This window comes from Dromiciops gliroides, chromosome 5 (assembly GCF_019393635.1).
Source record: "Dromiciops gliroides isolate mDroGli1 chromosome 5, mDroGli1.pri, whole genome shotgun sequence".
NCBI classification, from domain to species: Eukaryota; Metazoa; Chordata; class Mammalia; order Microbiotheria; family Microbiotheriidae; genus Dromiciops; species Dromiciops gliroides.
This window is the reverse complement of record NC_057865.1, coordinates 234,804,009-234,816,899: the sequence shown is the minus strand read 5'-3', so window position 1 is coordinate 234,816,899 and position 12,891 is coordinate 234,804,009. Positions and strand designations below refer to the sequence as shown.

The 12,891-nt window shown below is 38.1% G+C and overlaps 1 protein-coding gene across 1 annotated transcript in view; it reads right to left on the bottom strand.

Moving 5' to 3' along the window:
* The window catches only part of XPOT (exportin for tRNA), a 45,150-nt gene that overhangs the window by 20,461 nt on the left and 11,798 nt on the right, over positions 1-12,891 (bottom strand). Inside the window, exons 5-10 of the mRNA XM_043967935.1 lie at positions 11,053-11,122; positions 9,491-9,709; positions 6,683-6,867; positions 6,411-6,579; positions 1,721-1,957; positions 315-353 (exon numbers count right to left, since the gene is read on the bottom strand). Coding sequence (XP_043823870.1) covers positions 315-353; positions 1,721-1,957; positions 6,411-6,579; positions 6,683-6,867; positions 9,491-9,709; positions 11,053-11,122 — 919 coding nt within the window. The remainder of the gene's footprint in view (positions 1-314; positions 354-1,720; positions 1,958-6,410; positions 6,580-6,682; positions 6,868-9,490; positions 9,710-11,052; positions 11,123-12,891) is intronic.

Genomic DNA, 12,891 nt, shown 5'->3' with positions numbered 1-12,891 from the left:
TTTCTTTAAGCCCCACGTTAAATTACTTACACATTTAAAATGAAATGTTTTGGGGGCAGCTAGGTGGGCTCAGTGGATTAAAGCACCAGCCCTGGATTCAGGAGGACCTGAGTTCAAATCCAGCCTCAGACACTTGACACTTACTAGCTGTGTGACCCTGGGCAAGTCACTTAATCCTCATTGCCCACCCCCCCCCAAAATATATATAAAAAATGAAATGTTTTGTGTATGATTCCAGACTTTTATATAATTAACACTCCATTAACAGTTTACAAAAATACTCAACAAAAAGGAAAAAAATCTCTCAGCCTTACCTCTACATTAGCTTTTTGTTGATCAGAGAGCACTGTAAGCTATTAAAAAAAAATAGGTAGTAAATTCAATTTGTAGTTATGAAAATCATATCACTTTTTCATGAAATTTGGCTACTAGAATTTCTGTGGTCCAAATTCACACGAAGGCTGTCCTTGTGAGGAGCTTCTTAATATTTAGCTCGGTCAGTCCTCAAACCAGTGATGTGGAGTCAATTGCCAGGCCACACTGGAATTCTTTCTAGTTTGACACAACCTACCAACTCCCGTGTTACAAAGGCCTACCCTTTAAGAAAGGATTAGGTCAAGTCTGCCCTCAGTGAGGTACTGGAGTTCTACTAGCTAAGAGTTTGAAACAAGTCTAATGTGCATAAATACTATATAAAACAAGATAGTGTTACACGGCCTAATATTTGGCTAGAGGGTTCTCAACATCATGTCTATATCAAATACATGATGGTCTTACGTTCTCACCCAATTTTCTCTACCACGTCTCATGGAAACCTCCATCTTGGACTTCTCACATTGTAAGTACCCACAGCCCGATGCCCCTCTCTGATTGGCTGGTTTCTCCTAAAGTCTCCATTTTTCGGAGGATGCCTAAGCCAGCAGGATTTACATTCCTCTCCACCTGGAACCCAACTTGAACTTTCTCTACCATAAATGCTACAAAGACCTCTTTACCCTGGACTTCTCCCACTGGAAGAACTCTGCCCACCTCTGCAGCTCTTCTTCTACCACCAATGGACCTCTTCCCCCTGGAAGAGCCCTCTCCCTGATGGGCTGACTGCTCCCAGAGCCTCCATTTTAAGGAGGCTACCCAAGCCAGCCAGGTTTTCATTTCTCTCCAGGCTACTCTTTCACTCCCATGCTCCCTCAAGGCTGTTCGCACTTTTCCTTCCCCATGGCCATTTTCATGTGTTCTCCTCCTCCACTGGAATGGGAACTCCATGAGGGTAGGGACTGTCTTTTTTTCTGTTTGTTGTTGTATTCTCAGCACTTAGCACCATGCCTGGCACATGATAAGCACCTGATTAATGCTTACTGATTTGGTCTACAAAATTTAAGAAAATTGGAACTAATAATTTGCCTTAGAGACCATAGCACCTCAGGCTCTGTAAAGTTATTTTCAGGGCATATGAGACTCACCCAATGTTTATGATTTATGGGAGCACAAAGACAAGTTAAACAGAATGAAAGGAATAGATGCATTATGATTTGTACCATTAGAGTGAGGAACCACACCAATAAGATCACAAATTGAAGAAGTACACCATTGTTTACAGGAATTTAAACAAGAGCCATGTTTGATAGGACTCCTTCACATGAGACATTAACATTTCAAAGTCTAAAATTAAACATGAATTACCTTGGCACGGAACAATTTCTGAAGCTTAACATGATCTTACCTGTTTCAAAATGTGAAGGTAATCGTAACAAAACCCAATAATGTTAGAGGAGATATCATCATCCTCATGAATTAGTAGCTGTAACATCAGAGCCACTTTTGTTTCAATAGCTTGTAGTGCCTCTTGAGCATTCTTCATATCCCCATTTTTAATCAGTTTAGTCCAGCTGACTATCAGTGACTGCCCCATTCCATTTACTAGCTTAGAAAATCTGGCTAAGAAGTCCACATCTTCTTCCTGTAAGCAATTAATAAAAGATAATATGATAGCACATATAATTCAGAGTACCACCAATAAAAAGGATCTTAAACATAGCACCAATTTTTAAAAATTGAAATATTAGGGGGCAGCTAAGGTGGCACAGTGGATAGAGCACCGGCCCTGGATTCAGGAGGATCGAAATTCAAATCCGGCCTCAGACACTTGACACTCACTGTGTGGCTCTGGACAAGTCACTTAACCCTCATTGCCCCACCAAGAAAAAAAAACCCAACCACTAAAATATCACCAATATATAGCTTCAAAAAATAACTACAAACTTTTCTTTTAGAGGAAAAACATGTTAGTTTCTCATTTCTATATCCTATTAAAAATACATTGAGGAGGATATGAACATGCAGTTTTCTGATGAAGAAACCAAAGCTATCTATTCCCATATGAAAAAATGCTCTAAATCTCTAATGATTAGAGAGATGCAAATTAAAACAACTCTGAGGTACCACCTGACACCTATCAGATTGGCTAAAATGACAAAAAAGGAAGATAATAAATGTTGGAGAGGCTGTGGGAAAATTGGAACACTAATGCATTGTTGGTGGAGCTGTGAGCTGATCCAACCATTCTGGAGAGCAATTTGGAATTATGCCCAAAGGGCGATAAAGCTGTGCATACCCTTTGACCCAGCAATCCCACTTTTAGGTCTTTTGCCCAAAGAAATCATGGAAGGGGGAAAGGGACCCACATGTACAAAAATATTTATAGCTGCTCTTTACGTGGTAGCAAGGAATTGGAAGTTGAGGGGGTGCCCATCAATTGGGGAATGGCTGGACAAGTTGTGGTATATGAATACAATGGAATACTATTGTGCTGTAAGAAATGATGAGCAGGAAGAGTTCAGAGAAACCTGGAGGGTCTTGCATGGGCTGATGATAAGTGAGAGATGAGCAGAACCAGAAGAACATTGTACACAGTATCATCAACATTGAGTGTTGACCTACTGTGATGGACTATATTCTTCTCACCAATGCAATGGTACAGAAGAGTTCCAGGGAACTCATGATAGAAGAGGATCTCCAAATCCAAGAAAAAAAAGAACTGTGGAGTATAGATGCTGATTGAACCATATTATTTCTTTTGTTTTGGGTGCTATTGTTTTTTTTTTTCTATTTTGAGGTTTTGCATCACTGCTCTGATTCTTTCTCTTGTAACAGGATTAATGCAGAAATAGGATTAATGTTATTATGTGTATATATATATGTGTGTGTATATATATATATATATGTGTGTGTGTGTGTGTGTGTGTGTGTGTGTATATATATGTATATGTATAGAGATATATAGATATAACCTATATCAGATTACCTGCTGTCTAGGGGAGGGGGGAGGGAGGGGAGGGAGGGAGAAAAATCTGAAATTGTAAAGCATGTATAAACAAAAGTTGAGAACTATCTTTACATGTAACGGAAAAAATAAAATACCTCATACATTAAAAAAAAAATACATTGAGGGACAGCTAGGTGGAGCAGTGGAGAAAGCACTGGCCTTGGATTCAGGAGGACCTGAGTTCAAATCCAGCCTCAGACACTTGATACTTAACTAGCTGTGTGACCCTGGGCAAGTCACTTAACCCTCATTGCCCTGCAAACAAAAAACAAAAAAATGCATTGAAATGTTCTTGAAAAATTGCTATCCTATAAACATTTTCTCTCTGTCCATTAAATGTTTTATTTTCATAGTTTTCGGTCAGGTACTAACTATTCAGTTACTAGGAAAAACAAGAGTATGAAATCAGTATGAGAGATACTAGAAATAACCCTGTAGCATTATTATAGCACTTAAGATGGGTTTTTTTTTAAGTTGTTAAGCATTATAAATCTCCTGGAAGCTCTTAATACACAAAAAAATTTTCTAAGTCTCAGGGAAACATTTAAAAGTTTAAAAAAAATTGTCATTAATAAGTATTTCTAATTTGGAAAGCCTGCATAAGAATTCTACAACTTTTTATAAGCAATGAATAGATCCATCAATCTAACACAAAGAACACCAAACCATCAATTCGCCAAAGGTAAATTAAGATCACTTTTCCAATAGAAAGGACTGACAGAAAAGGCAAAATTATACAGCTGAAAAACTTTTATTCTAAGAATTTTTAAAAATTAGAAATACCCTTTGAAATGGGCCCACTGTTTCTAGCACCAAAAACAATGCATGTTATTTTCCTGCCCTAATAAATTAAATTGTAATAGCCTAATAATTACAATTTGTAAAATTAATATTTGTTAGTCAAAGATCTCCTTAAAGCAATGAAGATTATAGCGCTCAACAACTTAAAACTATTTGCCCAGAATCAAAGTCTTTCCAGCTTGTAGAACCTACAGCATTAAACACTATTTTAAAATCTAGCTTCTCCAATATGCCTGACAAGGCCCAGCACAAAAGTCAGCATGACACAACAGATATGAAAGTCTCAAAACCGAGGTTTCAGTCACACATATTGCCTGCTTAACCTTGAGAAAATCCCTGAACTTCTCTCAGGATCCCAGGCAACTAAAACTATACGTTTGTTGCAGAGAAGATGCTGCTATGCGATGGCAGTAGGAGTTTCCTCACTTGGAATATCCTGGTACCAAAAAATCATCTAGTCCCTATTTCTTATGACAGAGATCAGCAAGGTTTCTTTTTTTTTCCCCCTTCTTTTCTTTTCATAAGTACTTTATTATTTTCCAGTTACATGTAGAGATAATTTTCAACAGTAGTTTTTATAAGATTTCTAGTTTCAAATTTTTCTCCCTCCTTCCCCTCCCTCTCCCCTCCCCAAGACAGCCAGAAATCTGCTATAGGTTATATATGTACAATCACATTAAACAAATTTCTGTATTAGTCACGCTGTGAAAGAAGAATCAGAGCAAAAAGGAAAAACCTCAAAAAAAAGAAAAACAAACAAAAAATAGAAATAGTATGGTTCAATCTGCATCTAGATTCCATAGTTCTTTTTTTTCTGGATTTGGAGAGCATTTTCCATCATGCGTCCTTTGGAACTACCTTGGACCATTGTATTACAGAGAAGAGTCAGCTGATCAACACACAATGTTGTTGATACTGTGTACAATGTTCTCCTGGTTCTGCTCATCTCACTCAGCACCAGTCCTTCCAGGTTTCTCTGAAATCTGCCTGCTCATCGTTTCTTACAGCACAATAGAATTCCATTACGTTCATATACCACAACTTGTTCAACCATTCCCCAATTGATGGGCATCCCCTCAATTTCCAATTCCTTGCCACCACAAAAAGAGCAGCTCTAAATATTTTTGTACATGTGGGTCCTTTTCCCTTTTTTATGATCTCTTTGGGAAGAAGACCTAATAGTGATATTGCTAGGTCAAAAGGGTATGTACAGGGGCAGCTAGGTGGCGCAGTGGATAAAGCACCGGCCCTGGATTCAGGAGTACCTGAGTTCAAATCTGGCCTCAGACACTTGACACTTACTAGCTGTGTGACCCTGGGCAAGTCACTTAACCCCCACTGCCCCGCAAAAACAACAACAACAACAACAAAAAGGGTATGTACAGCTTTATAGCCCTTTGGGCATAGTTCCAAATTGCTCTCCAGAATGGTTGGATCAGTTCACAGCTCCACCAACAATGCATTGGTGTTCCAATTTTTCCACAGCTTCTCCAACATTTATTTTCCTTTTTTGTCATATTAGCCAGTCTGATAGATATCAGGTGGTACCTCAGAGTTGTTTTAATTTGCATTTCTCAAGGTTTTTTTAATGATATTTTTATACCTGTTTAAGAATGTTTTTTAAAACTGGTATGAGGGGCAGCTAGGTGGCACAGTGGATAGATAGAGCACTGGCCCTGGATTCACAGGAGGGCCTAAGTTCAAATCCAACCTCAGACATGTGATACTTACTAGCTGTGTGACCCTGGGCAAGTCACTTAACTCCAATTGCCTCACCAAAAAACAAACAAAAAAAACCCCTGGTTTCATCAGAGAATGAGATTTTTGAAAACATTTCCCTTGCTTTATTAAAACTAAGACTAAGGGGCAGCTAGGTAGCGCAGTGGATAGAGCACCGGCCCTGGATTCAGGAGGACCTGAGTTCAAATCCGGCCTCAGACACTTAACACTTATTAGCTGTGTGACCCTGGGCAAGTCACTTAACCCCAATTGCCTCACTAAAAAATAAAAAAACAAAAAAACAAAACTAAGACTAAATAGCTCAAATTGGAATTTATAAATGTTTTATGCATTTGTTTCTTCAACATCTATGTATATTTACTAGTTATAATTACGGCTGTATTGAAGTTAAAGGCATGTTGGACTAATGGTATGGCTCAAGGTTAAGCCTATAGCTGCTACTGTGGCCCCTGGAAATGGTGTTTCTTTACATCTACAAATATTAGACTTGATTCCCACTCTGACTAGGCCCACCCATTTCAAGTATGTTTCAAGTCATCTTACTGACCTGTTCAATGCTGAAAAACCCAGCAGACTGTAACACTTGACATAAGGATTCCACTAGTTTCATTTTATCAATTGGGTCCATTCCCTTATTTACAATTTCAAACAAGCAGTCACATGCTTCCTCACGGAGAACTACTATCGACATATGACCTAGCAGCATATTTATAAACCTGAAAAGGTATAACACAGTTAGGATATAGGCAAATTCATGACTACAAAAACATTTTTTAGACCACATATTTTGCAAGTTCACATCAAAAAAGAATAACTTACCTATCATTGGCTATCAGGGTCAAGTCTATCCACGAGACATAGGCCCCAACTACTTCAAGGCACTGGCATGTTACCTCTGAATTAGTATACTGATAATTTTGTAAGATTTGGTACCATGATTCCACCAGATTTGGAATGCACTGCTCCCTCATGGTATCTTTTATTAACGTATTCCTACGAGCCTCCTAGAACAAAAACATTTCATCAGACATCCAATTATAAAATTGTGTACATCTTATGTCTTCTATGATAACATTTCAAATTTACACAGCATATTTTCTGGTTTATTTTCTATCTTTTAAGATGAAGTTTTGAACATGGCTAATATGGAAATGCTTTGCATGACTTCACCATCAGGGGTAATTGAGGAAAGAAAGGAAGGAGAAAATTGGGACTGCAAAATTTTTAAAAAATTAATGTTAAATTTTAAAAACGTAATTGGGAAATATTTAACAAAATACAAATATATTTTAAAAAGCAATTAGACTAAGATTATTTTTAAAGACTCCCTATAACTATTTTTCTTATCAGCTCTGAGACCACAGGTCCTCTAATTCTTTGTATATCTCTTCCTTTTCTATTTCTCAATGTCAAACTCTATAAACTTTAAATGTACATCATTCAGACCTCAAAAGTATGATTGCAGAGCAGAGAGGAAAAGCTGTAAACAAACCAAGTTTTGAAAAATGATTTAAGGGGCAGCTAGGTGGCACAGCGGATAAGAGCACTGGCCTTGGAGTCAGGAGAACCTGAGTTCAAATCCAGCCTCAGACGTTTGACCCTCAGTTGTGTGACCCTGGGTAAGTTACTTAACCCCAACTGCCTCACCAAAAAAAAAAGAAAAAAGCTTAAAAAACCCTACATATTTGAGTTGAAGTTTTCTGTTCTATAACAGCACTTATGATAAAGGGGGGAAGACAGTGTGAAATTGTGGGATCTTAGATCTGGAGCTAGAAGGGACCTACTTTAGAGGTCCTCTGAGTCCAGTGGTGTCAAACTCAAATAGAAATGAGGGGGTAAAGAGAGAATATCACTAAACTGTGCATCAGGATATCTCCATGGGTGCATATTCACATTATCTGTTTGTGTTTTATTTTTAGGTTTGGGCTGCACTCAAAAGTGTGACATCTCTGCTCTGGTCCAACTTCGACAATGACCAATCAAGGCTCAAAGTCAGTAAGTGACTTGTCCAAGGCCACACAACTAACAAGTGACAAACTGGGACACAAACTCACATTCTCTAAATCAAAAGCCAGCATTCCTTCCACATAAGTGGAGAACAGTGAACATTGCTTCTCCAACTTTTTGAGGAAGATCCCTCTTTAAATACCCCACACAATAATAGTTGCTATCTATTTTGTTGGAAATAAAGGTTACAATGACAATGTTTTAGTGTACCCCAGAGTCCTTGGACCATCTGTGGGAAGACTTGGCTAAGAGAGGGAGGTCACTGAGATTTCAAGGGATAGAGCTCAGGGTCTAGAGCCAGGAAGTCCTGAATTTAAATGAGGTTTTGACACTTCCTAGCTGTGTGACCCTGAACAAGTCCCTACCTCTGTGCGTCTGTTTCCTCATCTATAAAATGGGAATAATAGCACCTACCTCACAGTGTTGTTGTGAGGATCAAATGAGAGTAATTGTAAAGCATGATGTCTGACACACAGTAGATATCACAGAAATGCTTCTTCCCAACAATGCAATTTTAAGTCTCATTTCGAATTATACTTTACTGGCACTTCCACTAAACCATTATCCAATTCAATCTTACATCATTTGTATATACCTCATTCCTACTCTAAGATTTTAAGTTTCATGAGGTCAGGTATTGTTTCATTCTTCCACGTAGGCCTTACAGGCCTTATAATACCAAATATAAAATGAATGATAGAAGCAGAGGAAGGAGTTTGCTATGAGATCCATTTCTCTAAGGAGCTCAGGGCTGAAACACACTCGCCAAGCATGGAAACCAGAGCAAACTCCCACCCTTACCTTTATGCATCAGCAGACAGAGCACAAACACAGATTTTTCCTGCGTTTATTTATTTATTTGTTTGTTTATTTGTGCACACCAGGAGAAACAGTTGTCACTATTTCTACTAAAGCTGACTCTCTAGGACTCCATGCCACATATTGTTTTGTACAAGCCACATTTAGAGAAAAAGTTAAATTCTGTATCTGAACTGTAACGATTGGAATAACGCCACCTGCTGGAGACTTACTGTAGAAGAGTTCTGCCCATGAAGCGAAGGTCTTTGAGGGCAAGACCAGGAGTCTTTTCTTTGGCATCAGGAAGTGACGCAGACTAGTGGGAGGAGGAAGGAAGAGACTGGCGCTCGGTCTCGCTCTCTTTCCTTTGGACTCTGGTGGAGAGCGGAGCTAGAAATGTGCTCTCCCTTTAATAGATAGGAATCTAGGCCTTTTTCTCTCTCTTTACCAAATTCTTATTCTCCTTAATAAATGTTTAAAAGTCTAACTCTTGCTAAAGCTTATAATTTATTGGCGACCACTCATTAGATATTTCAGACAGTTTAGCTAGAATTTTAGCCCTTAAACAGAACCAACACAACATATTTCTTAATCGAAGTTAACATTAAAAGCATCAATTTACATACCTTCTGAAGTATTAAAAAACACTTTACAAAGAATAGTATCTAGCAAACTTAGGACTATTCTTTTCAATGTTACTTCATCTAAAAAGGCAATTTTGTATCTTTTCTTATCTTTCACTGTTAACAAGAAAAAGATATGCCCATTTCATTGTAAGCAAAATCCATATCAAGCTAACATCAATGATATTACATTACTTGCCTCGGAAGTATGAACTACATCCCGATCCACCAATTCTGCATCGATAGCCATGAGGATTCTGAGGTATAAATCTACTCCTCTTGGGTTCAGGTCCACTACTGACAGAATATCAAAAAAGTACTTGGGCCATGTAGTGAGATACTCTGTAACAAAGAGTAATGCGAAGACTTGTGCTGCTTTGTTTCGAAGGAAAGTCTTCTCTGGCTGGGGATTCAGCATCTAAAAGAAACAAACATTCTGAGCACAGTACAAGGGCAATAACATGTTTGCAGCATGAGTTGCTTTCAAAATTTATCTACTTTAAGAAAGTAAAACTTATTTCATCTTTTCACTGTTGCATGGAGAATATTAATTCATTCAACAAAATATTATACACCATCTCCAAAATGCAGGTCAGATCAACATGATGGTAGGTTATGTGCTTAATAAATAGCACAGGTGGGCAGCTAGGTGGCCCAGTGGATAAAGCACCGGCCCTGGATTCAGAAGGACCTGAATTCAAATCAGACCTCAGACACCCCCCCCCCAATAATTAGCACAGGTGTTTAAAGGGACAGCCAAAAACAATTTAAGAAAATTTGGGGGCATGGGAAAGGGAAGGTAGAAATAAGAGGGCATGAAGTCACCAGTCGTATTCCCTCCGTCTATGCAAAGACTACAGATGGAATCCTAAATAGTTTCTACAGTTTTATATGAAAATGCTTCCAAATTTTTCCTTACTTAGTAATTGAAATAAATGTCTCAAAGTCTTCCCTTTATACAACTGCTCTGAACATATCAGAGATTACCTAAAAGAGGCCAAAAAAGAACTCTCTATGTATAAGAGATTCTTTTTGGCCTTATTTTTCAGGTCCTTTGAATGAAACACTTTGTAATAAAACAGACAGTAAAGGAATACTGGCATTCTGACTTTCATGAACATACTAAAAACTCCTCCCAATTTACCTGAACTACAAATTACTCATTTAACATAGCATAATGGCATGTGATCAGCACTAGAAGATCATGTTTACATTGTACGATGTATTGTAGATTTAAATTCATTTAACCACCACAAAAAAGCCTCTGCTTTCATCTTTCTTTTCAAAATGCCAATCAGAAAACACACTTCTTGAGTTTCAATCAAGATTGGCTCATACGCTGCTGTCAACTTCTCAACTATACTATAAAATTTTAGTGCACTTCTGAAGTCTGGTCAAATGTGTACATGAAGCACCATGAAAACCAAGGAACAGCTGGATAGCTTTAAGTACAGACGACACTTGTTTGGCTGCTTTATCTAAAAAAACATGAACTGTTGGGACATGAGACATTTAAAGCACATGTGCTAGGGAGTCTAATTTAAAATCAGAATGTTGAAAATGTTATCTTCCATAAAATTTCAAAAGCAGTTAGAGATTCCCCCTTCCCCCATTCTCACTTCTGAGTTTCTTGAGATCAAAGCCCGTTTTTATCAACAGCCCTCAATGGAAAAATATGCAAACCCAGAAGGACAATTGCTTAAAGACTTAGTGGTTTGTACTGGGCATGAAGTTGGGAAACTGTTGCTGTTGCTACTTTACCTGAGCTTGTAGCCAAGTTATAAGAGTTTCCCTGATTAGCTGTTGTTGAGCTGCCGTGAGTTCTGAATACCTGAAATAAAACACATAAAAAGTGAGGGCCCCTGGCAGAATAGAAAAGAGGATCATGGAGCCAGAAAGGTCTGGGCTGGAATTCTGCCTCTGACACTTCCTAGCTGAGGATCAGGCACAAGTCATGCAACTTCTGACCCTAAGCTTCCTCCCTTGTGAAATGGAAAGAATAACTAGGGTAGTTGTGAAGATCAAAGGCAATAATGTAAAGCAAGCTCTCTACAAACGTCATTAAACAGATCTTCAAAGGCTCAATGGGTTATCCTACCACTGGTAAAGCAATTCATTCCCAAGAAAACGCATGTCATCCAATATGAATTTCACATTTCACAAAGCCAACATTTCTCCAATTATTACGAGGAGCCCTGTGTCTTCAGATGATATGAATAGATGGTGGATCTGCCACAGTGTGGTGAAAGAAGCAGCCCTGGACTCCTCACCCTCTGTTCTGGTCACAATAGACCCTTCCCCTGGCATGCTGCAGCCCAGTTCAGTCCCCATCTACCTTACAACAAAATGTTATCCCATCTCTCTCTCCCCCTATATACACTGGTCCCTGTTTTTACAGTCTTCCTCCAAACTCGGTTCCATTAACCCTTCCAATCCATCATCCTTCACCCCCCACTTCTGTCATATATACCCAGAATAACCCCTAACCCCTCTACACCCTTGGCAGGACAACACATGTACCTTCCCTTTCCATGGTCTCCCTCACCTCTTTGCTTTGGGCTAATTTCCTGAATCCCCTTTATTCCAGATACAATATCCTACATGCAATAACCCCAGAAGAACAATCAAGTGTTTCAGGGCAGCTGGATGGCACAGTGGATAAAAGCACTGGCCATGGATTCAAAAGGACCTGAGTTCAAATCCAGCCTCAGACACTTGACACTTCCTAGCTGTGTGACCCTGGGCAAATCACTTAACCCTCATTGCCCCGCAAAGAAAAAAACCACAAAAAACAATGAAGTGTTTCCAAGACTCAAGGAATCTTCATTTTTAAAGAAAACTTTACCCTAAGCTCTTTAGTCAACAGTGTAAAACATTAAAAACCCTTTTGTTAATTTATCTGAAGTCTTAAATGTTAAGTGTAGTAGACCAGTACACATTTTGTTAATCCAAAATTTCTATTCTTTCCCTCTTTGATGAATTACAAAATAACATGAAGAGGCAATTCACAGTGATCAAATAAATCAATTAATGGCATTTGATTATTCTCTAACTTGAACATAAATCTTTAATCTGATTCTAAGCTCAATTTAGGACATTATATTTCTATAGCACTTAGCTGCCTAAATGCTTTATACAATGAGGAGATGAGGCTCAGGAACATTATTCACAGACATCATTTTCCTATTATGTGTATGCACTGCTATAGGGTAGGTCAAAAATCAGGAAGGAGTGCTGTGTTAATAACTTTTTGAAAATTAGTATTTTTAATTTCTCTTATATGTATATTTCTCACATATTTAAATACCTATCTATATATATTTCTCATACACATATACACAAATACAGACATTTATTCCCTACATATACTGTAGGAAATAAATGATGCTATGGTACTGCAAACTAAAAACAAAACATAAAGGAGTTATTAAATAACTGAAACCTCTTTGTGACTTCTGGCTCACCCCATGCTACACATCCTCTTTACTATCTCAGAATATACAATATTCAGTTTCTACAATAGGAAATTGGCAATATTTTGTTCTAGTTTCTAAAAACATATTTTGAAAATGCTCTTGAATATACCTTTACTTCTCCTGT